Raw genomic sequence first — 21,837 nt, forward strand, 5'->3', positions numbered from 1 at the left:
TGACCATACCGCCACAACAAACAACAAACAAACAATGGCCCAAATGACCGTGCGTCATCGGGTCGAGGGGACACAGGCACTTGGGCAGGAAGAAAGATGAAGATAGACTGAGATGCAACCGGCAGTCTGTTCTCTATGAACCAAGGCCCAATACTTGATCCACCACCGCAGCTTGTAGTGTTTCTTGTTGGCCATCGCTTCCAGTGCCCTCTGATGCGTGAAGACATCCTTGTACAGAGTTGTGGCTGTACTAGCCACCACCGCCACTGCAGCCCATTACAATAGGTATTGTAGCCAAATAGGTAATGTCTTGCTGGCAAACACAGAGACCTGACCTGCGCTCGACTGACTGCGACAAATGGCTGCCCACTGGGTCTTGCCACGCCGACCTTGTTTGAGAGTCTGACTCGGGTCTGTGATGGCGTAGTTCCACCTTTTGTGTCCAACGCCAGCAGGGCCTTCAAGGGCTCAGGAATGCGTCCAAGAGAGACCTTCGAGGGGAGGAGAAGGTTTCGGTCTGACTGGGGGCGATTCGAGTAGCGTAAATAGACTGTGAGCCGTGAGTCCGTTGGGACTCCTCAAGGCCCCATCGAAGCGAGTAGTCTTCCTAACGGTTCAATGGGCCTCAAGGTCGTCCTAGGGGTGGTCTTGAAGGTGATTCTGTAGGTGATTCTGCGTTCAGGTGATTTTGCGGTGGCCTTTGAGGTGATCCTGCGGGCTATCATGGGGATTGCCTGCCTGGCACCAGGAACGGCACCATCGCGCCCACAAACTATGCAGATATAGCATACAGGTATTGTTTTGTTGACTGCCCATTGGGTCTTGTAACCGACTTTGGGTGCGACGCTGACCAGGGTCTGTGATGCAGCAGTGCCACCTTTTCTTTTCAAGGCCAGCAGGGCCTTCAAGGGTTGAGGATTGCATCGAGAAGCGAGCGTCGAGGAGAGAGGATCACCTCTAGGGACACCTGTAGAGCCGCCTCCAGAGCCATCTCAAGGATGCATCATCGCCTCTGAGACCGCTCCCAATGTCTGTGTCGCCACGGTTCAACCTTTGCCATCCGACGCCAGCAGCGCCGTCAAGGGCTGAAGATTCCTTTGAGGAGAGAGCTTCGAAGAGAGGAGAAAGGTTCGATCTGGCCAGGGTGTGATGCCACAATTCCACCTTTTCTTTCCAACGCAAGCAGGGCCTCCAAGGGCCGAGGATTGCTTCGAGGAGAGAGGAGAGGAGAGAGGAGAAGGGTTCGGAGCGATGATACACGATTCAAGGGGACTTTGTAAATCAGTTAGTTTCGCCGACTCATAACTCAGCGCCGGGGATGTTTAGGGAAGACTTGCCATCAACGCATTGGATGTCGCCAAACGAACAGATTGAGAGTGTTTAATGAATGGTTGTTGTTGTGGTGGTGATGAAGTTGTTATTGAATGCGGGTTCGGATGCCCCGGCAACGGCGACGAGTTGCAAAAACAACAACAACAACAACAACAACAACAACAACAACAAAAATTCTGAGGCGGTTCTGCACCTTGGAGGTGGCGCTGGGGGTGATCTTGAAGGTGATCCTGGAGATGATCTTGCATTTTGTCCTTGGGCCGATCCTGGAGTTGTCTGCTGGGCACCAGGCACGTCACCATCGCCGCCCACAAAGTGTATAGGTATGATGGTACTCACAGAGACCTGTGGTCGACTGACTGCGCCATGCCGACTTTGATTGCGAGTCTGACTAGGGTCTGTAATGCCACGATTCCACCTTTTCTTGTCCAATGCCAGCAGGCCTTCGGGAGGCAAGAGAGGGTGGAGGAAGAGATTAATCGGAGGAATTGAGAAGGTATACGACTGACCAGACGCGATTTCAGGGTCCTGCAATCCGTCAGTTTCACAGTTCCACAACTTGTAAGGAGGCTGTTCACAGATGATTTCAAGGTCACAGAACCGATAGGATTGAGGCCGTTAAGGAACGGGTTGGTGGTGATGGGATGAAGTTGTTGGAACTCAAGTTGGTGGGCGGCGGCATGGGGAGGGTCATCGTCAGAGCGCAGATGTAAGAACCGAGAGCCGAATAATCTCGCAAAGTCACTTATCTATCTCTAGCAGCAGCGTGGCTCTCCGTCCACTCTTGCCGGGAAAACCAGTTCAGCCAGCAGCACTACTCTAGATAATAGGGCATTCGGTTATTGAAAGACTTTCCGCCAATCTTACGGCATACTGTCACCATCAACCAAACCGAGGACAAATCTCTTGCACTCCTAAGAATGGATCAATCCGGTGGGAAAAAGTGATTATGGACTATTTATTGGTAATACGTGCGAGCCGTATCTCGGGCCATATCGAGCTCATTCTTCGCGGCGTCACGTCGCTATGTCAATTGTTCGAAGTCTGCCAACAAGTGAGAACCAGCATTCCTCCTGAATTAAGTCTGAACCTGAAAGCTCAACTTGTGCAAATCACGTCCACCACCGGCACAATACAGATGCTTTATCTCCGGTGCAACTCGAAAATCTCCGGTGCCAGGTATCCGCGGTCTGTAGCATCCAGTAGAGCGTCCATCAAGCATCGTCCCACACCTGATTTGCAGTGACCAGGCGCCATATGCAGCTCCAGTTCCGCTGTGATGGTTTCAACGTAATCAGACGCTGACCAGTCTGTGGCAGCAGCCCAGCCGCCGATGGGCTCATCCTTCACGAGGCCATCGTAGTTAGGGTCGATATTTTGGATGGGATGGTTGGGATTGACTCTCGGGACCTTACGAGACTTGGTGCGGGTGTTTTTACGGTTCCGTTCCACGGCGGCGATGTATGGTAGGCGAGCTTGGGTTGAAAGATCAAGCCGCTGGTGCATGTCGTCGTCAGTGATTTCTGACAGTTCTGAGGGCCGAACGCCCCGGGCAATATGCCCATTCAGAATGGCTTTCATACCGCGGATGTCCGCACTGACCGCGGGACGAAGGTAGATGTTTGTCATGGCTATGGGAGCGCTGGTATCTTCGCGTTGTGTTATTTCCTGCTCGCCGGTAACAGCGTCTTGGACGCGATAGGGATTGGTTTTCCCTTCCTTTGCCTCGCGTGCGAGGTATGATATATATAATTAGATGAACACCTACGCTGGTGTCATCCACGTAACAAGCGTTTTCGGGATCAGAAAGATCCAGTTTTGCGTCGTTACGAAGTCCGCTGGATGAAAAGTACCCAGCGTACTCATCGGTGATTGCGAGGCCGTAGCGCTCTGCATTGTTCATGTCAATCACCGCCTCTTTTGAGGTGAAACCAACGCCATCAGCGTGGTTATCTGTGTTTTGGACTTCTTCTGTGGAGAAGACAGAGAAATCGACATCATGGGTGCGCACTATGGTTCTCGTCGTGTTTGCACAAAGCCGGTGATCAATATTTGCGATGAACCTTGGAATAAGTTTGTTGAAGCTGGGACGATGTCCCCATTCAAGGTGCGCCGGCTGAAAGTTTCCGTCCCAGCCTGTAAGATCGCCCTCGGCCACTTCAGAGATTCGACTATGAATGAGTCGGCCAATGCGACTTGCCATGGGGTTTGTCGAGCGAGTCATTATCGCTTTCTGGTTTTTCCATCCTTCCTCTTGAGTGTACTGTGGCTCAGAGGGACGCTTCTTTTTTGCGAGCAGCGTGCTTTTAAACCCTTATGGTTCGCTTCGGGTTCCTTGCTCTGTTTGTGATTGTTTGATGTGATTGTTTGATACTGGAGGGATGAAGCTAGACAGGTGGCCTCTGTTTGGTAGATTGATCCCGTGGGTGGCTGTGGTTGAAATGTGGAGAGGGGCTTCCAAACTTATGCAAGAGCACCGTGGCACCGAACAACGGTTCACGGCCGTCGTCCATCAGACCGAAGGGCATTGAGCCAACCAACATCGGTCCAGAAGTGACTGGGAACCCCCAGGTAAGCTCCGCCGGTCCGCCTGGTATCGGATAAAGTGGGTAAACGGCGCTGTATGTCAAAGCGAAGAAGTTTGTGCCAGGAATGAAGACGATAGTGTAGGTCGGAGCAATGATCTTTTGACCAGCGAAAAACTTTCCGGCTCATGGGAACCTTGGCCCACTTCCACTCCCAATAGACAGGGGGCAGCCCATGTTGTCAATTCACTGCAGAATATTCTCTCTCAATCGACCGTGCCTTCGTGAATGAGCAACAGGGGAATACATCTCCAACGCGAGAAACTTCATTTCCGACGATTTCTGTCCTTTGAAGATCGACCAAACTCGTTTGTGCAAATCAGGCACTCGAACGTTGGCTGCATCAAGAGGTGGTGAAAAAAGAGGATTCGGCCGTGCCTGGCTCCGCAGGCTAGAGTGATGAAGAGACGCAGTCAGGTAAGCAGTGGAGATGTCCTGGTTGCGTTTCACCAAAGGAAGGACTGCCATGGGTGTACATTTGCTGGTGTGAATAGGAAATAGACCGGAAGAATGTCCCTGGTTTGCGGTCTCATTCCTGCGGCCAGACTCGTGGCCGGGCGTGGGCATTCCCGAAAGTCTGTCTGCACCCTTGGGATCTCCTGTGTCATTCCGGACCGTGTCCACCGTGCTCAGCCATGGGCCCCAAGCAGAGCTGCTCCCCACTTCCCAGTACCTATTCGAGCTCTGTCATATTGTCATCGCACTCGACCCTCCACAAACGAAAGTTGTATTCGATCGCGCTCAAGAATTCGGATGGACTGAAAAATTCCACGAACATTGCTCCAACTGCTGGTGCTGGATATTGCCTGCATGAGGGCGGTTGCCGAGAAGACGCAAGCTTCCGTCGCCGTGATTCGGCCCATCCACTTGACCACTTGAGCGTGGGCCGCCGCAGTGGCTGCCACATTATCGACCATTGTAAACATGCTATTGCGACCAAATGCTGCATATCGAGGTGGCTTGAAATAGTCACTGTTGGGGCTGTAGATTTCCTGCAGCGCTCTCTTGCTACAGAACAAGAGCTTGTTGGTAGCGATCCGTACCACCGGCCAATATCTGGCACGGGGATCATGAATTACCACTTGCGCACCGAATTGCAGATCCGATCGGAAGCCGTGGCCGCAGCAGATGTGGTGTGGGCTCCGCTGCCCAGCTTAAGGCCGTGAAACGAGTCCCGAGGCGTTCGACGTTCAATTGCGGATCAGTTTGGGGGTGAGAAATTCGTCTTCACCGCTGCTTTCGTGTTCGATCTTCTGTCCTTCGGCATATGGTACCGGACGGACGGATTGCAGCGTCTGATGGACTCAGTCTGCCCGCACCTGAAAGCGGCGGACAAGCGGAATGTGTAAGTCGTCGGTATTCCTTCATGTCCTCCACGCACATGGTGAACCTCTGCATGCTCGCATACGGCTCTGCCTTGACCGCTCCAGGTTGCTTGTCAAGGGGTCAAGGTCTCGTGAATGTTGTTGAACTTGAGGGAAACTGATAGAGGAGCACCATCTCTTCCTGTGGTAATTGAGCTTGCCACATCACGGCACGTCCATCTTTATTGTGCCTTTCCGCCATGCGGCAGACATGGCTAAGGTATTCCACCCAGGTGGTTCCTCTGTCTTGTTGACGTCTGTCTTCGGAAAGCTGGAACGGCTCCGTGAATTGGCAATTTTGGAGGAGTGCATAGAGTGCCCGATCGTGCGCAGTGTAGGTACCGTCGTTCCCCGAGGGTAACGGAGGGTTCTGCTTGATGGGCTGAAGTATTTCTCAGCAACTTGTTCAGAGGAAACTTCCCACCCGCCCAGATCGTCGAAGAAGGGATGAATTTCTCTGAAAAAACACTATGCAGCCTCCGACAGTGACAGGAAGAAGACTGCACGGGGGTTGAGAGAGTCCGGAAAAGAATCCTGCAGCATCACCGGCGGGATTTACCACTGGATTTACCGTCTGGGCGGACAGAAGGATGGTCTCTCTGCGCTGGATGACGGCCTTGCGGAATCGGGCGGGCAGGATCACCGTCGTGCCCGGTGTGTAACAAAGCCCAGCCAACTGTCAATCTGGTGGTGCTCACGTCCACAACAAGATTTTTGGCTGATAAGAAATTGCAGCATCTTCCGGAATGCAATACGCCCATTTGAGTTCAGGCGACTTTTATTTTGCACGGGAGGTGGCGGGTGGTGGATTTGGCCGGGGGATCGTGCCAGCCCATGCGAGTGACGGTGTATCAGCTTCTCCAGAGCGCAGCCACCCTTCCAAGCGATATCGTTTGGGTTACTCGGTAGACACCGTCATTGTAGAAACAATTCCCACGGAACGACCAGCAGGTCCCTCATAGAATACCCCAGCATTGCAGGTGCCAGCGGTGGTGTTCTTTTTGCCAGGATGTGATAGGCTCTCAACTCTTTTGCATCGGGTTGATGCAATAACCAAGAGAATCAGTTAACCTCACTCCTCTCTGACATCCATTTCCGCTTGTTCTGCCGCTGTTGTGGCCTGGGTGTATTGGTAGCATTGCAGAAGGCGAAATAATTGACGCAGAAGCCGAGAGCCAAGCAGCAGATAAGAAGATCCAGCGCCCATCAGGATGTTTTTACTTCTTGCATGACGGACTTCGCTCCACTGGGCATAAAATTGGAACATTGCATATGCACCATGTCCCAGCGCGTGTACAACCACTCATGTGGGCAGCTGACGATCCCCATCCACCAGATCAATGCCATGAACAGCATCGTGCAGGTGGCCGACATCCTGACTGGCTCGGCTCGAGGAGTGTCACGTTTGACCATCTCTTCGTTAGGCGTTGGTCATTCTGTAGAAGAGAGCAGCTCCAGGCAAGGGAATCGTACCCGGCTCAGAGTTCGGAGCTTGTGTGTTTCGACTATATTCCCTTCTCGTCGAGGAAACCAAAAGTCCCGCCGGAAGGCCAAGGCCGGGTTGAAATACGGCGCCTCCATCACGGATGCCTGCATAGGATGGGAAGACACCGAGACCGTACTGGAAACCCGTCTCGCTCCTCTCGATGAATGAGACTTTTCCGGAGGAGTTCATGCAGCCGACCCAGGGATACGTGCATGAGGCCGTGCAGCCATGTCTGAGGAAGCCCAGGAAGAGATTTGCCATCGTCAGCAACCTCTTCCTCGTCACGGGCATGAAGCTCGTCAACGTCACCCGGAACAAGATGTTTTGGTTGAGTTTCTATTCAACAGGGAAGGGGCACTTTCCTGGACTTTCTCAGAGAGTGGGAAGACCATTTCTGAAGTGGCTCCTCAGCTGATCCGAGCAGTACCGCATGAGCCATGGCAAGCGAAAAGCTTCCACATTCGTAAGGCATTGGAACCAAAGATGATTGAATTGGTTGGAGATCATGTGAACAAGGGCGTTGTGAAAACTTGCCATGGACGTTATCGGAACCTTATTCCTGATGGCCAAGTAGAAGCCAGGCGAGTGTCAAATGGTAAATCCGGCAATGAGTATGAACAGGGTGACCATTCGCGATTCAATCTTGCCACTTTCCCTCGAATAATTTTGCTGAGGACTTTGGTGGCATGTGTATCCTTTTGGTTTTCCGGATACGATCAGATTGAACTGGCAACTGGATGCAGAGACATGAATGCAGTCCAGATGGCATTGGGCTTGGTGAAACCAACAACTCTGCGCAAATTCGATGGCTCAGTTTATCAAAATTTCCAACAACGTTTTGGCAGGGCAGATTCCAAAGACTGCCCGACCTTTTGTGGATGATATGCCGATCAAATGCCCGAAGATCGACTATTCTGAGGGGGAATGCCTTCATGGATTTCGGAAGCTCATCATGGAGCATCTGCAGAATCTGGATCAAGTTTTGTGTGATACCGAGCGTGCTGGAGCGACTGCTCCAGGCGAGAAATCTCGGTCTGACATGGCCAGTACCAAGCTTATTGGGTACGTCTGTGCCCGTGAAGAAAGGTACCCTGGTGCCGTGAAGCTCGAGAAGATTGTGAGATGGGCAACACCGGGAAACCGAACGGAGTTGAAAGGTTTTTTGGGTATCTTGTTTACTATCGGGTTTGGATCGAAGGATATGCATTTTGCGTTTGAGTGTTTTTTCGGTTGTTGAAAAGGGCATCAAGCTGGAGATGGGGGACGGGGCTGGAGCCCCTTGTCTTCACATTGTCCTCGTTTGACAGACCGAAGTGACCATGTCGATGAGGCTGTTGAGTGAATATGGCGGTGGTTGATTTTTTTTCTCCTCACCAGCTGAGAGGCGCAGGTGGCTGCCGGTGGTGCCGACTTGAGTTTCCATACTGTTCTACCGAGCTCCGCAATGGGAATGGAAAGAAGAACATGATGTTTGCATGGAGGCGTTGAGAATCGCGTTGGCCACGGCGCCGGCGCTGGTCAGTGTTGATTATGACGAAGGTGCAGGTTTGTTTATCCTTGCATTTGATGCCAGTATCGACGGATGGGGCGCCGTTCTGACGCAGTCAGAACAGAACTTGAAGCGTCGGCATCCTGCCAGGTATGAGAGTGGTATTGGGTCGAAATTTGAAGCTGGATATGATACTGGAAAGACAGAGTGCAAGCACTGTTGAAGAGCCTCAAGAAGTTCAAACCCTGGTTGTATGGTGTGGCTTTTTTAGTGAAGACAGATTCGATGACTCTCGCGGATAAGCTGAATCAACCGGCGACGGATCCTCCAGGAGTTTTGGTGAGGCAGTGCTTGCATGAATTAGGCTCCTCGATTTTCGAGGTTCGGCAGATTCCAGGCGTTGAGAACGTTGTCGCAGATGCGCCAGCAAGGAGGCCTGCAACTGAAGAAGATATTGCTGCGGCTGGAGACATGCCGTGGGGCAGTCTTGAACTTGCCGTAGACAGGTGAAAGTTGGTGTCAGCAAGCCGTAGAAGAATGTGGCATTTTGATCTTGTCACAAACCAGTTCAGCAGTGCGGCGAAAAATGGGAAGAGGATGGCCTAGACTGCTGCCAGGGGTACATGTTTTCCGATGACACTCTCCCCTGAACTGAATCTTCCCAGTTCAGGGGAGAGTGCGCTTGTTGAGGAGATGTCAGTTACAATTTGAGACTCTGAGGGTGAGAACGGGGATGTTTCAAACGTTACTGTGGCCCGGGGAGTTTTCAGGTGAGTGAAGAAGATGTCAAATGTCGGCGAGCAGCCGCGGAGATGCTGAATCCCATTTTTGGAGGAACGATGTTTGCAGTGTTTGCACCTCCCACCCATCGCAGCCTCGTTTACCTACCCACCATCACCACCATCATCATGATCCCAGAAAACCAGCTCCAGGTCGACCACGACGAGCACTCCGACTCCTGCCGTGTCTGTGACCGCCAGTTCAGCTTCTTCCAAGGCGCCCTGAACCACTGCCCCCTCTCATGGCTGTTCGTGTCGCCTTCCGTGCGCCGGGCTCACATCGTCGACTCCCTGTGCTACGACCATCTGTACACCGTGTAGACTGGACTTCCAGACCCCAGGTCATCCCGACTCCCACGATATCGACGTTCACGACATGTGCGCCACGTGCGGCAAGACTTTCAGCAACACCAACAATCCCATACAGGTATGCATATCCCCCAATGGCCATACGCAGACAGTCAGTTTCATGATTTTCTGGCAGTTCCTCATATGTGGCGCATGTCGACGCATGCTTCCTCCCTCCACGAGCTTTTCTTCAGAGCATGGACTTGAGTCCATTCACAAAAGCATCCTCAACAGCATAGGAGGGTATGGTCACATGCAAATCTCAGAAACCGCAGGTCTTGACCTGTCGTTCTCGATGCCTCATGCCAACTTCGATCGGTTGTTCGCCATGGGACAGAAGCTGTACCGGGACAGCTACATCCAGCCAACTGTGAATGCATATGGGTCGTGAAAATGTTGGGTGTGTCGATTCGGGAACAATCGGTCGGTGTCACCCGAACCGCTGACGGTGTGGGAACTAACAGACAATAGCTCTGACGCCCTTCCATCCTGATGATGGCAGCACGTTGGTCACCGCTGTCGATGTCCGCAGCACGAGGACATTCAGCTACAGTTATCCGAAACTCCCAGACCGAGAGATGATTCCAGATGAACTAGCTAACCACATACGAATTGCAGTCAACCCGCTCCACAGCCCGTCGTCAAATGATGCAATCAGCAGCTCAACACGAAACAACAGGCAGAGATCCTCGAGTATAGGGCGGGTGTGCGCAGCCTGGAGCGAGGCTTCTCTGGCTGTCCAATGCGGCAACATGGGCGGCGGTTGGTATGAGGCTGGCGATAGATAACAGCCTCCGAATATCTTCATCTCGAAACCCAACTTCCTTGATCAAGATATTACGACCTCCTCTGCGAAGAGCTGGTCCTCGTCAGCGGGACCTACCCACATGTTGTGCGAGATGGATTGTTCTGATTCGAGCTGTGCCTCGAGAGAATGGGAACCGAGTGCGTAGAGGACGAGGAGGGCAAGAAGCTGTTCCGGAGCAAATCAGCATGTACGTCTGCACCTTTTTCTTGTCTCTGTCGGAGCGAGGTGGCGGCAGCGAAGAGCAGATGAGGAACAAGTCATACTCACAGATCGAGTGTCGCAGCGGACGTCTTGTTCCCCTGTCCCCATCACGGCTGAACGTAATGTTCTTTCTCTCCAGTTTTGCCGCGTCTTGTGCCCTGCCAGCTGGGGGTGAGCAGACGTGGTGGCTTTGTTACAGGCAGCCCGTGGGAAGCAGCAAATACGGGCACAGATGAGTAGCGAGTAGCCAATTCTGAAGAGTACAAGAGTACAGTGGTTGATTACGCTCACCTGTCCATGGATTGCACTGTGGTGCACAATTGCATCGTTCGTCCTGCACCTGCCGCCTTCCACAATTGGGCAGAAAACTCTGCAACCATCGGCTGGGATATTTATTCTGCACTTTCATTGCTCTTGAACCTACAGTCTTCAGATTGCGCTCTGATCTCTTACAGCAAGCATTCTTTGACCTGCTGCAGATGCTCTCACTCTCATCAACTAGGCTGAGAACTGTGCATTTTTTCAGTTGGGCTTCCCATCCTGCATCATCATTACTGTTGAATCCACATTCTTCTGATTCGGACTGTCGACTCTACAAGCTGCAGTTGAGCTGTCAATTTGACCTCTTCATTGCTGTTGAGCATAAGATCTTCAAAATTGGGCATGACCTCGTCCAGCTTTCACTTGAGCTCCATTTGATTCTGTAACCTTCATCAATTGGGTTGTCAACTTGACATCCTCACTGCTGTCGGTCCTGGAACAGCTTCGTCTGGACTCTTATCTCTTGCAACACCCATTTGGGCTTCAGTTGCTGCCAGCTTCGTCAATTGTGTCGTCAACTCCAGGTTTTCATTGCTGTTGATCTCAGAGCCGCTTCAGTTGGGCTATTGCCTCTTGCGACACCCATTCCAACTTCAATTGATCCTGCCACCCTTGTCAACGGTGTCGTCAACTCTGCGCCTTCATTGCTCCTGATCTCACAACAACTTTGGTCGGACTGTTACCTCTTTCGACACGCATTTCAACTTCAGTTGATCCTGCCACCTTTGTCAATTGTGTCCTCAGCTCGGCAATTTCATTGCTCTTGTCTCACAACTACTTCGGCTCGGCTGTTACCTCTTGCAAGATTTATTTGACCTTCCCTTGAGCCTGCAACCTTCTTTATTCAGCTGCTGAAGCCATTCCTCTTCTGACAACCATGGACGCCGGCAAAGCACCGCTCCGCCCTCCCACACGAGCCACAGACCAACCCTCTCGAACTCGTCGACTTTTCAGCCGCCTATCGTTCGCAAGTCTCCGTCTAAGAGCGGGACAGAGAGCTTGCCCGGGGGAAGAAGCAACGGAAGACAATGGCATGAACCCAACAGAAAATCAAGACAATCTACCCCCTGCAGTCCCAAACACTGTCGATACGTCTCCTGTCCCGGTGGACGAGCCACAAGGCAAAGGAAAGGCTCGTGCAGATGATGACCACGTCGAGATGCCTACCTGCGTCATCCCGAATTCGCCATTCACGACAGGATTTGAGCAGTTCCGTCTTAGAACCACTTCGGAGCTCATGGAGTCAGCCATGTCTCGCCCGGAGGCGTTTTTCAGCTCAGTACGGAGTCTCGACCGCCAACTCCGAATGGAGCACACTCAGCACGAAGAGCTGAAGAGGTCTCATCAGATGCTTGTCACCCGGGTTGCAGATCTTGAGAACACTGTCCAGAGACTACAACAGTGCAACAGAAACCTCACAGACATCACGAAGGACCCGGAGGCCTGTGCCGAAAGCGGAGCCCCTCCCCTGAGCCAACAGCTGCAGGACACAAACAACGATCAGCTCAGCTGCTCCGTCGAAGCCTCTGGACGACCCGCAGATGTTGAAGATAAAGAGAAACAGTGCGCTCCACGAGGGGATGGTGATCCAAGCCGCGCTCCAGTGGCTACTGATCAAGCATGGCTGGAGGACGCGCATTGGCGCGAATTTTCGGCATGGGTTCTCAGTGTGGTGGCGATGATCTGAACCGAGTCAAAACACTCTCAGCGCATCACAGTCACAGGAACCAGGTACGTCTCGTCCCGTGTGAAGGAGTTGCTCTCAAGTCTGTACTGCCCGACATACTTGGTAGAGAAGTGCTTCACCAGCTAACTAACCCAACAGAAGCACGATTGACGTCAAGGGAACGAGGTCGAGTTGAGTTTGAGGGGATTTGCGAGGATCCGATACCGTATTTTAGGAGTCCTTCACAAAGGATCAGACTTGATGTGATTGAGAATGGTGTGCCGTCATGGCATAGACGAATATTTGATGGCGAGAAAAGTTCAGGGAGTTTCGGGGGCCAAAAAAGACGGGTTTTGAGGCCGGAGAGAAGGCTTAGAGCGGGAAATGTCACTGACATGGTTGCTACTGATCCTGCAACTTTTTTAGATAGCCATGTGTACCACATTGTAATGCATGATGGCTGCCTATCTGCAAGTATCTTCCACAATCTGTTGCAGACACAGACGCCCGAAATTCGTCAGCCTTCTGGCAGGGGCATGATGCGGAGGCGGTCCTGTAGCATGCATCACTCCAAGGCCCTTCATCCTCATCTCTGAAAGGCCGGGAGGAGGTTGGTTGATGGTCCCGACGACGGGGTCGGCGAGGCAACGGAGGGGCAGAGTAGTCCAAGTCACCGCCTCGCGATCTTCGGCTAAAACGAGGCACACATGTTTACTCGGAGTCGAGTTGGTTGATGAATCCATGGGATGACACCGCCTGGCAGGCAAACTCCTTGCGTTGAGAGTTCATGGTCCGGCCCACGATCTACAAAACCCTGCCACAAGGACTCACGAATACTCCCCTTCAACTTCCCCGTCAGGAGCCACAAGACGTCCATCCCTCCGCCGCCCGCGAAACTGCAGCGCAAATGTTGCCTTTCCCCCGACTGCCTTCTCGGACTCGAACTCGGCGTGATGGGCGCGGGCGGCAGCCTCCATGGATTGCTCCACGAGCTCATCTCGGTCATGCTCCGGACTGGTTTGGTTGGTTATGGCATCATCGCACTCATTGATGACTATTTTGCACCGACCTTGCAGCGACTTCAGATTCAACTGGCACTTCTTGAGCAAGGTCTGGTCTCGAACAAGACCGTTGTTCGCACACTGGTGGTCGAAGATGGTGCTGTCACGCGCTCCAACAGCACCTTTTCGGTCCCCGATTGCGTCGTCCGTATGCTGCATAGCCACATCACGTTCGGGACCCGCCTGTTTGAGCTCCGTAAGTGCCTTGTCCCTTGCTTCTTTGGCCTGGATGAGCTCTTCCCTCAGAGACTTGAGCTCCGTTTGCAGGCTGCCACCCTTGTGTTCGATGCTGATGAATTTCTGTTTGATCACTCCAAGCTTCGACGAAACTTCTTTGAAATCCATGCGTGGAATAGTGACATCCGTGGCCAAGTGTTCCTTCTTTTTGAAGACGACAGTCATGGAGGCTTTCAGGATCTCCAACTCTTTGACGGCGTCATGGTAACTTCGAGGCGTATTCTTGCGGCTGCCTCAGCCTCAACAAGTCTGTGAGCGATCTCCACCAATGTTGGTCAGATATCCTCGTCATCGAGCGAGAGCAGCTCTGCCTTCAGCTGGAGACAGCCGAGACACGACGGAACGAAGCAATTGCCAACAAATCCAAAGCATGAATCAAGCGCTCCCTGTCTCAGAGCACAGACTGCTGGCGGCGCCAGGTCTAGGGCTACCAGGGCCTGCAGCGTTTCTGGATGTGTCGTGTGCATCTGCCAAGATCCGAGGCGGTCGGTCGAAGGACGATGGTGTTGGCAACATCTCAATCCAGAGTATCACTCCGGCCTGCTCTTTCTGGTCACGTGAGATCGCTGCCACTCGTCCCTCGGGAGGCGATGGCGTCGATTTCGTCGAAGACGCAAGGGATGCAATCTGGGGAGATTCGGTGTAGGTAACCCTCCGAGGTGAGACGGTGCTGGGCACTTCGGGACTGGGAGAGAGACTGGCCCGCATGTCCCAGAGCATGACAATGCCAGACATCGTACCGATTGCGAACAGCCGTGCACCGTGTCCCGGAATCTTCGAGCTCGGGCTCAAGCTCCCAGCATGACCCAGAGGAGACGCAAGAGGGAAAAAAGCATTGAAGCCCCAGGACATTCCAAGCAGAGGATCGTCATTGACGTTCAAAGTGGCAGACTCCGACTCGTCAGACGCCGAGGCCGAGATGTGGACGTTTCGATGTTCAGCAAACGAGAAGTCCGGAATGTGCCACACTTCCCTGGATCTCGAGCCCACAATGTCATCCTGCCTGGACGGGTGCGACCTTGGGACACTCCCCGATGCTGGAGAGGTATACGGAGATTTTTGGGTCGGATTTGATGTCCCAAAGATCGAGGCCGGCTTGATGGTGGACTTAATGGTCGGCCAGCTGTCTACCTCAGAGTCGACGGTGGTCTTGGTTATGCACCTCATGAAACGGCGTACCGAAGCTCCGCCGTTTCCACACAACTGCACTCTACGCGGAAGACCGGCGACTGGCGACGACGGCACAAGTAGAGGGAATGAAGATTTCGTTTGAGCCATGATCACAGGAAGCACTGTCCATTATCGAGAGTCTTTGCCTCCCTGTCCCCGAGCTTCCGGGCCATGTCGTCCTGCAAATACTTCTTCGCCGCTAGGTTCATCTCAAGTAATCAGCCTCTATGCAGATAGACTCATCCAACCATTCCATGCACTCGGGTTTGCAGGATCACCTACTGCAAGAATGGTCTTCCAGTCCACTCCCAAAAAGCCCCGCGTCGCCATTCTCGGCTACGGTATGTTATATGCCAAACGTTGATGCCTTCTTTGTCATGGGAACATCGGCAGGGAGTTGGCGAGCCGCTTGAGCCCGCTCTTTTTCGGACATCCCTCCCCCTCCCCCCTCCCGCCGACCCTGCCCTACCCTTGTCATGGCAACCATGGCACTGATGCATCAATGGAAGCCAGAAATCGAAAGGATGGTTCTCCCGCGTGTTCGGCTGGATGTCCATATCCTCCATGGCGACGGCCGCAAAGCCACGCGGTCCGTGCTCAGAGCCTCCGATGTAGTTCTGACAAAGTATGTAGGGACTTCTTACCGCGGAGCCGAAACCCAAGAATGCTCTCAATGGAAAAGGCCGAGAAATTGAAGGATGGGAAACCGCCGGTTGTTGAGCAGTGATTACCCGATCCTCTTCGGAGACAGGTCCCCGGTTCGTGTTTCTTGACGTGGCACAACACATGAGGAATGGAAATACAAAGTCAGCCGTTGCCGTGTGTCGTATGCGTGTCGAGTTCGCTGGGCTCTCTCTGGGACGCCGATGCAACATTCTACCGAACATGTCTTCACCTTCATCAGGTTCACTCGGGTTCGACCCCATAACAAATAATTGGGAGAGATTTACGTCGACCATTGTACGTCTGCTCAAAGGCAGGGATGGTCTTGGAAAGGAAACGGGCCATGTTACCACTACAAGCTCTCCTGCGGGCTATCCCTTCTGAGGCGAACCAAGCAGTCGAAGATACATGGTCAGCCAACCAATGGTCCAGCTCACTCCTTAAAAGACTCAGGAGGAACGGGTCATCTTCGACGAAGATCAGCTTGAATCCTACAAAGCCGTAGCGACATGTACTCAAATCCAAGTGAACAAATACATGCAGAAAAGAACCTTCGGCTCCGGCAGGCCTGTTGCCACCCGACCCGTATCATTGTAAGCAAAGAATTCGTCCAACATCGGGTAATCAGCTGGATACGGATGCGATACTTCGCAATGCAGAACAGCTGGAAGCCAAGGGGGCCGAACGACTGAGGAAGGCAAAGGATGCTTATGAATGCCCGATCTGCTTTGACATCACAGAAACCCGGTTGATGTTCTTGTCACGGTTCTGCCAAGTCCTGGTTGGCACGTGACCATTTGGCTGCCGGCCTGCGGTGTTTATTTACCACGTCGCAGGCTGGCACACTTGGGAACTCTTCTCTCGAGTGCGTGTTCATATCATTTTCTCTGCACAGTGTGCCGGTGCGTGGCATTTGCGACCTCTTCTCCTTTTTTTGTGTGCGAACTTGCAACAGAACGCCTTGACAGAGATTGCACAAATCTCAAGGCTCTCCTGTGGGAATTCCACCTCCTCTTTCTCTGTGAACCGGCAAGAGAGCTCCTTGACAGAGACCACATCAAGCCCAAAGCAATTTTGCGGGATTTCAACGACACCTACAACCATCAAACCATTCCTCAACCCATCCACCAACTCATCCATCAATTCACCCATCGATTCATCCGTCGATTCACTCGCAAGCCCTTTCATCCTGATCGTTGCCCGGCTCCGCAGGCTGACCACCATCCTTCATCACTTCAATGTTCACCACTTCCTCCTACACCACTTCATTCTACACCACTTCACTCGACACTACTTCCTCCTACACCACTTCCTTTTACACCACTTCACTGTTCACCACTTCTCTCTCCGAACACTGCCATCCCTTCGCCGACCGGACATCCACCGCATTTACACAAGGAATAAAATGGCGGACCAGGACGAAGAGATCCCAAGAAGACCTGTCAACAGCAGAACAAGCAAGAAGGAAGGGCGCTCAGCCTCGGAATCTCAAAAGACGGCCAAGGCCCCTGAGAAAGTAGCCGAGCGCCAGACTACCGCACCCCAAGGAACCGTCCCACCAACGATTCAGCATTGTCCTTACCCTACAACACTGGACCTCCGGTCGCCTGCCGCACCACGAGTTCGTCCGCCAGGGGCTTTTCCAGATTCATCCCGACTGGGTCCTACCTCTCCAGAGATCCTCCCTCACGGTAGTCAGACACTTGCAAATGAACCCGATCGGTTGAACATGGAGACCGAGGGTCAAGGAGAAAGAATAGAAGACGGCCAAAGTATAACAGTCAATCAGAGGCAAGGCCCCGATCTCAATTTTCTCGTTCAGCACTCAACCACGGCAGAGGGACAACAAGTTTTAGTCGATCAGCTTCCGGCAGGCCTGATTTCCTCACCACTCAAGAACCTGAGCGATTATGAGAACTTCCTTGTCGATCATCCGAACACTACGTGTGAATTCGCCAGCCAAGCACTCAGCAAGATCGTTTGGCTCACAGACCAGGTCACGGAGCGTCAGAATGAGCTGACAAAACTACTGTTGACGCTGAAACACGATATGAATTCTCTACGTCAAGGTCTGAGATTCTGGACGCGGTCATATCGAAAAAACAAACAAACATATCGCGGTTCGGCGCCTGGACATGTTGCTATACAACGCTATTGTCAGGTGCCGAACCGTGATAGGAAGCGGAAGGCAGCTGGAGGATTGTGCTATCGCGTCCGTCCTCCTGCTGCCTCTGACTCTGACTCTCACGGAGTGTCACAAACAGAGCAGAAGAGCACGTGACTCGCAGGGGAGAAGCATCCGGGTCCGAGGATGAAGCTACATCAGTGCAAGAAGTGGGAAAGAAATTGGAGGATTGTGTTATTGCGGTTCTCTTCGGTGTCGATGTTTCACCTAACATACAGGAGGAGCTTGGGAAGAAAGCAGGAGGATTGGACTATTGTTTCGGTCTTCCTGCTGCCTCCTCAAGCTCCTCCTGTATGTTAGGCAGAACATCGATACGGAAGAGAGCCTCAACATAGAGATCGCCTCCGAGAAGGCGAAGCTGGAGTTAACGGGGGGGTTGGGCGGCGCCGAGGGAGGCAGTGTTGACGGAGGGGCTGGGGAGTGCCGAGGGAGGCACTGTTGACGGGGGTTTTGGGGGTGCTGAGGAGGCTAAGCTGGAGTTGACCGAGGGAGGCAGTGTTGACGTAGTGCGATAACTTTTCAGGTTGTGATCCAAACATTAGGCTGCTGTTGAATATATTGGATGAAGGACTAAACCGCTCTTTACTGCCCTTTTGCAAGGTGACAATCACCGCGTGGTTCCAGGGGCTGGGAGTGAGAGTCGTGCTTTTGGTGGCCGTTTCTCAACACCGCACAACCGAGTCGAACTGAGGGTGACGGTGGTGACGGAGGAGGCTGGGGATGGGGGATTTTTTAATTCCGCGTGGGTGAGGGGGCAGGGTGCACTTAAACTGCCAGCGCCTAAATCGGACCCCGGAGAGCACCTAGAGGGGGAAGTGAATAGGGCTTCCCCAGCCTGGACAGAGCTCCATTTAGGGATTGGAGGCACCTACGGGGGGAGTAGATAGGGCTTCACCAGCCAGGACAGACCCTTATTATCAGCACCCTTCAAAAATCACCGACCACCAGTCCCATAACAACCACCACTGAAATTACCTCCCCAGCACACTCAACCCTCAATTACTCTACCATTAATCATGAACTTGAGTTCCATTTTGTGTGTCGTTATGCCTGGTCGTTATTTCTCAGTACGGCACAACCGAGTCGAGCTGAGTGTGACGGTGTGACGGAGGCGGCTGGAGATGGGGACTCTTTTTCTTAATCCCGTATGGGTGAGGTGAGGGGGCAAGGTGCACTTGACTGTCAGTGCCAAAATTGGGGCCTGGAGTGCGCCTGGAGAGGGGAGTGGATAGGGCTTCACGAGCCTGGACAGACCTCCATTTTAGGGCGTAGAGAGCGCCTACGAGGGGAGTGGATGGGATTTCACCACCCTAGGCGGATCCCCATTTAGGGATTGGAGAGCGCCTAGAGGGGGGAGTGAACCCTTCGGAATGTCACCGACCACCAGTCCCATAGCAACCAGCGTCGAAACACCTCTCCGCCACACTCGATCATCAATTACTCAACCAATAATCACGAATTTGAGTTCTATTTCGTTTGTCATTATGCCTGGGCGTCATGCACACATAGATTCCCCAAGAACAATAATTTATTGCCTTTGTTTGTAGCTGGCAAGTCCGCGCGGCAAACCGCCACAATTTCAAATATTCCCAAAGACCGCAGTTTGTGTTGTGTTGTGTTGTGACACAAAAGCTTCGGCCGGATGAGAACGCCGGAGCGGGAGGAGGACCTCAACCCCCACCAAAAGCACCCAAAGACTCAGACTGCGCACTGTTGACCTTTCACCCAAGGTCACCTGCAAACATTTGAGGAATCGGCTTGAGATCGATGTGTGTGGCAGCTCTGTTCGTACAGTTCTTCACACCCATACCATCAAGAAATGAATGGCTGAAAAGCGTCCGGGAGTGACGAAAAAGCGTGCCCCAACGAGATACGAATGGGCTTTGGCTCACAGAGACTGCAGTGCACCTGGGAGGATTGGTGCCGAGTTATCTCGTCAGACACTCGGAGTGCTCAATTCACTGCGGCTCGGGCGACAGACGAGAACGGGTATTTCAAACGCCTCAGCAGAAGTGGAATGGCGAGAAAATAACGCCCCAGGGGATGGTGCAGGGAATCCTGAGTATGGTTTGCGCAGCAAACTCGGGGGACGAAGCATCTCCCGCGCACCTTTATCGCCAGATGAGGAGTCCGCAGAAGTGGGATATTCCACCAATTTTTGTATTGCTATGAATGAAAGAGTGTGATCTCTATCTCCATGAGGTCCTAAAATCCATCGACTGTTGATAAGGTCCTCTGTCCCTTTGCCTCGATCGATCCTCTGTCCTTTTGCCCCGATTGATGTCCTGTCCCAGCTCCTGACTCCGATCCTCTGTCCTTTTGCCTCGATTGATGTCCTGCCCCAGCTCCTGACTCCGATCCTGACCTTGACCCTCTCCCTCGTTCACCTTCCGGCTCTGATCCTCAAGCAGACCTGGCTCAATTCCAAACCACAAGTCACACTGTAGTAGAGTCGGGCTTGAACTCCGGCTTTACGCTTCGTCGGGCTCTGACTCTGCCTCAGGCTCGGACGCTTCCTCAGGCTCTGGGCTGGACATTGGCTGGGCCGTGGACTCTTCTTCCCCGGGTGGTGCCGGCGGAGCTGAGGAGCCTTGGAAGGAACGAGACCTGGGACCCACTACCCTTGTCCCTAAGTAGATGGGTTCGTCGTCGCTTTCGTCCATTTGAGTCTGTGAGCTCTCTCTTTTCACTTGATTTCGTGCATCGGCTGCGTCCCTTCTTTTCCAATAGGACGTGAGCGACTCTTCTTTAAGGTCATCTTCGTTCTGCTATACCCCGGTTAATAGGCCATTGTGTAAAGTGCTGCATATGACCTACCCAAGTTGGAACATACGTCTCCCCGGTGACGGGATGTGGTTCCCAGTCGATCTGATACTGATGCTTGTTGTCCTGAAAACGGTGACTGAGGATTTCCACGATCGGCCACCATGTGTATTGCCCCGTGATCGACACTTCGAACGACTCGTGGGGTGCGGACGTGAGGCCTTCCGGCTGTTCAGGTGAGCCATGATTCCCTGAGCGGCGCCTGCGGGATGGAGTATCGTGTGCGGGCGTGAGGCCTTCCGGCTGTCCAGGTGAGCCATGATTCCCTGAGCGGAGGTTGCGGGATGGAGTATCATGTGCGGACGTGAGACCTTCTGGCTGTTCAGGCGAGGCATGATTCCCTGAGCGGCGCTTGCGGGATGGAGTATCTTGTGCGCTAGACTCGGTGCGGGAACGCTTTTTTGACGGCGTCATACTTTTGCGAGAACAGGAGAGGACTTTGGTGCGAAAGGTTGTTGAGGGATGTGGGAGATCTGGGGATGAAAGACGTGCAGGCAGCCCGCAAAGGAGCGTGGTCGAAGCTGTGGGCACCTTCGACGAGCCTCTGCGGCGCGAAATGGGAGAGAAAGAAATGTTCCGACGTGTATTGCAAATCTCTCGGGGACGAGAGATGGATGAAGGTGGGCGGTGGTTTTTAATCGAAGAGATGTGGGTGAGGTGAAAGTGAGCCGCTTGCAGACGGCGCAGGAAGGAGGGGTTAGGAGGGGTTGGGCGCTGTGGGAGGCTGGGCGCAGTTTCAGGCTGGGCGCCATCGCCGCGCCGGATTTGGATTAGCGCAGAAGCACGGACCAGTAGTTCGGGCTCTAGAATTAGGCACCAGCCATGGAGCCAGAGACCAACCACCACGTGGGAACTCGGAATGTCCGCACGCTGCTCGACAGCGGGGCGAAGATGAATTTCATTACATCATGGAACAGTGTTGAGAGAATGGCCGCCACTTCCGCCAGACTTGAACCCGCTTGAGGACCTCCGGGTTGAGCTCAAATACCTCGCCAAGGCGATCGATCCAGTGCTTTGACACACGACAGGAGGACGTCAAGAGGTACTTGATCGATTTCCAAGCGCCATTACAAAGGGCTGGGCTGGTATCGATAGGCAAATGATCAAGAATGCGGTCAAGAGTATGGACGAGAGACTCAACGCTGCTGTTGAGGCCAGGGTCTGGTATACGCGATTTTCAACTTTTAACCCTGGTATCTACGTAGTAAGACACCTGGGCTCTTGAAATGGCTACAGCGTAATTATATAGCACACGAAGTGGGTGAGAAATCAATACTTTGGAGATGGTGGTGTAGGAATTTGGTGGTTGCCATGACCAA

General features: G+C 53.0%; 7 protein-coding genes across 7 annotated transcripts; 3 read left to right on the forward strand and 4 right to left on the reverse strand.

The window, feature by feature from the left end:
- Window positions 1–2,475: 2,475 nt before the first annotated feature.
- On the reverse strand, window positions 2,476–3,535 carry AYL99_11826 (hypothetical protein; the record flags this gene model as incomplete). The annotated part of the gene is made up of 2 exons (XM_018843330.1): window positions 2,476–3,051; window positions 3,101–3,535. 2 exons carry the CDS (start codon window positions 3,533–3,535, stop codon window positions 2,476–2,478), a joined length of 1,011 nt encoding a protein of 336 aa, XP_018687313.1.
- A 4,707-nt stretch (window positions 3,536–8,242) lies between these two features.
- AYL99_11827 (hypothetical protein) lies at window positions 8,243–8,766 on the forward strand (the record flags this gene model as incomplete). Its single annotated transcript, XM_018843331.1, has 2 exons — window positions 8,243–8,406; window positions 8,463–8,766. The coding sequence occupies 2 exons, from the start codon at window positions 8,243–8,245 to the stop codon at window positions 8,764–8,766; spliced, it is 468 nt and encodes a 155-aa protein (XP_018687314.1).
- Window positions 8,767–11,590: 2,824 nt separating this feature from the next.
- On the forward strand, window positions 11,591–12,400 carry AYL99_11828 (hypothetical protein; the record flags this gene model as incomplete). The annotated part of the gene is made up of 1 exon (XM_018843332.1): window positions 11,591–12,400. One exon carries the CDS (start codon window positions 11,591–11,593, stop codon window positions 12,398–12,400), a length of 810 nt encoding a protein of 269 aa, XP_018687315.1.
- Window positions 12,401–13,206: 806 nt separating this feature from the next.
- Window positions 13,207–13,842, reverse strand: AYL99_11829 (hypothetical protein; the record flags this gene model as incomplete). The annotated part of the gene is made up of 1 exon (XM_018843333.1): window positions 13,207–13,842. The coding sequence occupies one exon, from the start codon at window positions 13,840–13,842 to the stop codon at window positions 13,207–13,209; it is 636 nt and encodes a 211-aa protein (XP_018687316.1).
- Window positions 13,843–14,052: 210 nt separating this feature from the next.
- Window positions 14,053–14,955, reverse strand: AYL99_11830 (hypothetical protein; the record flags this gene model as incomplete). Its single annotated transcript, XM_018843334.1, has 1 exon — window positions 14,053–14,955. The coding sequence occupies one exon, from the start codon at window positions 14,953–14,955 to the stop codon at window positions 14,053–14,055; it is 903 nt and encodes a 300-aa protein (XP_018687317.1).
- A 1,960-nt stretch (window positions 14,956–16,915) lies between these two features.
- AYL99_11831 (hypothetical protein) lies at window positions 16,916–17,791 on the forward strand (the record flags this gene model as incomplete). The annotated part of the gene is made up of 1 exon (XM_018843335.1): window positions 16,916–17,791. One exon carries the CDS (start codon window positions 16,916–16,918, stop codon window positions 17,789–17,791), a length of 876 nt encoding a protein of 291 aa, XP_018687318.1.
- Window positions 17,792–20,166: 2,375 nt separating this feature from the next.
- AYL99_11832 (hypothetical protein) lies at window positions 20,167–20,932 on the reverse strand (the record flags this gene model as incomplete). Its single annotated transcript, XM_018843336.1, has 2 exons — window positions 20,167–20,463; window positions 20,513–20,932. The coding sequence occupies 2 exons, from the start codon at window positions 20,930–20,932 to the stop codon at window positions 20,167–20,169; spliced, it is 717 nt and encodes a 238-aa protein (XP_018687319.1).
- Between the last annotated feature and the right edge of the window lie 905 nt (window positions 20,933–21,837).

This window comes from Fonsecaea erecta (genome assembly GCF_001651985.1).
Source record: "Fonsecaea erecta strain CBS 125763 chromosome Unknown Scaff17, whole genome shotgun sequence".
NCBI classification, from domain to species: domain Eukaryota; kingdom Fungi; phylum Ascomycota; class Eurotiomycetes; order Chaetothyriales; family Herpotrichiellaceae; genus Fonsecaea; species Fonsecaea erecta.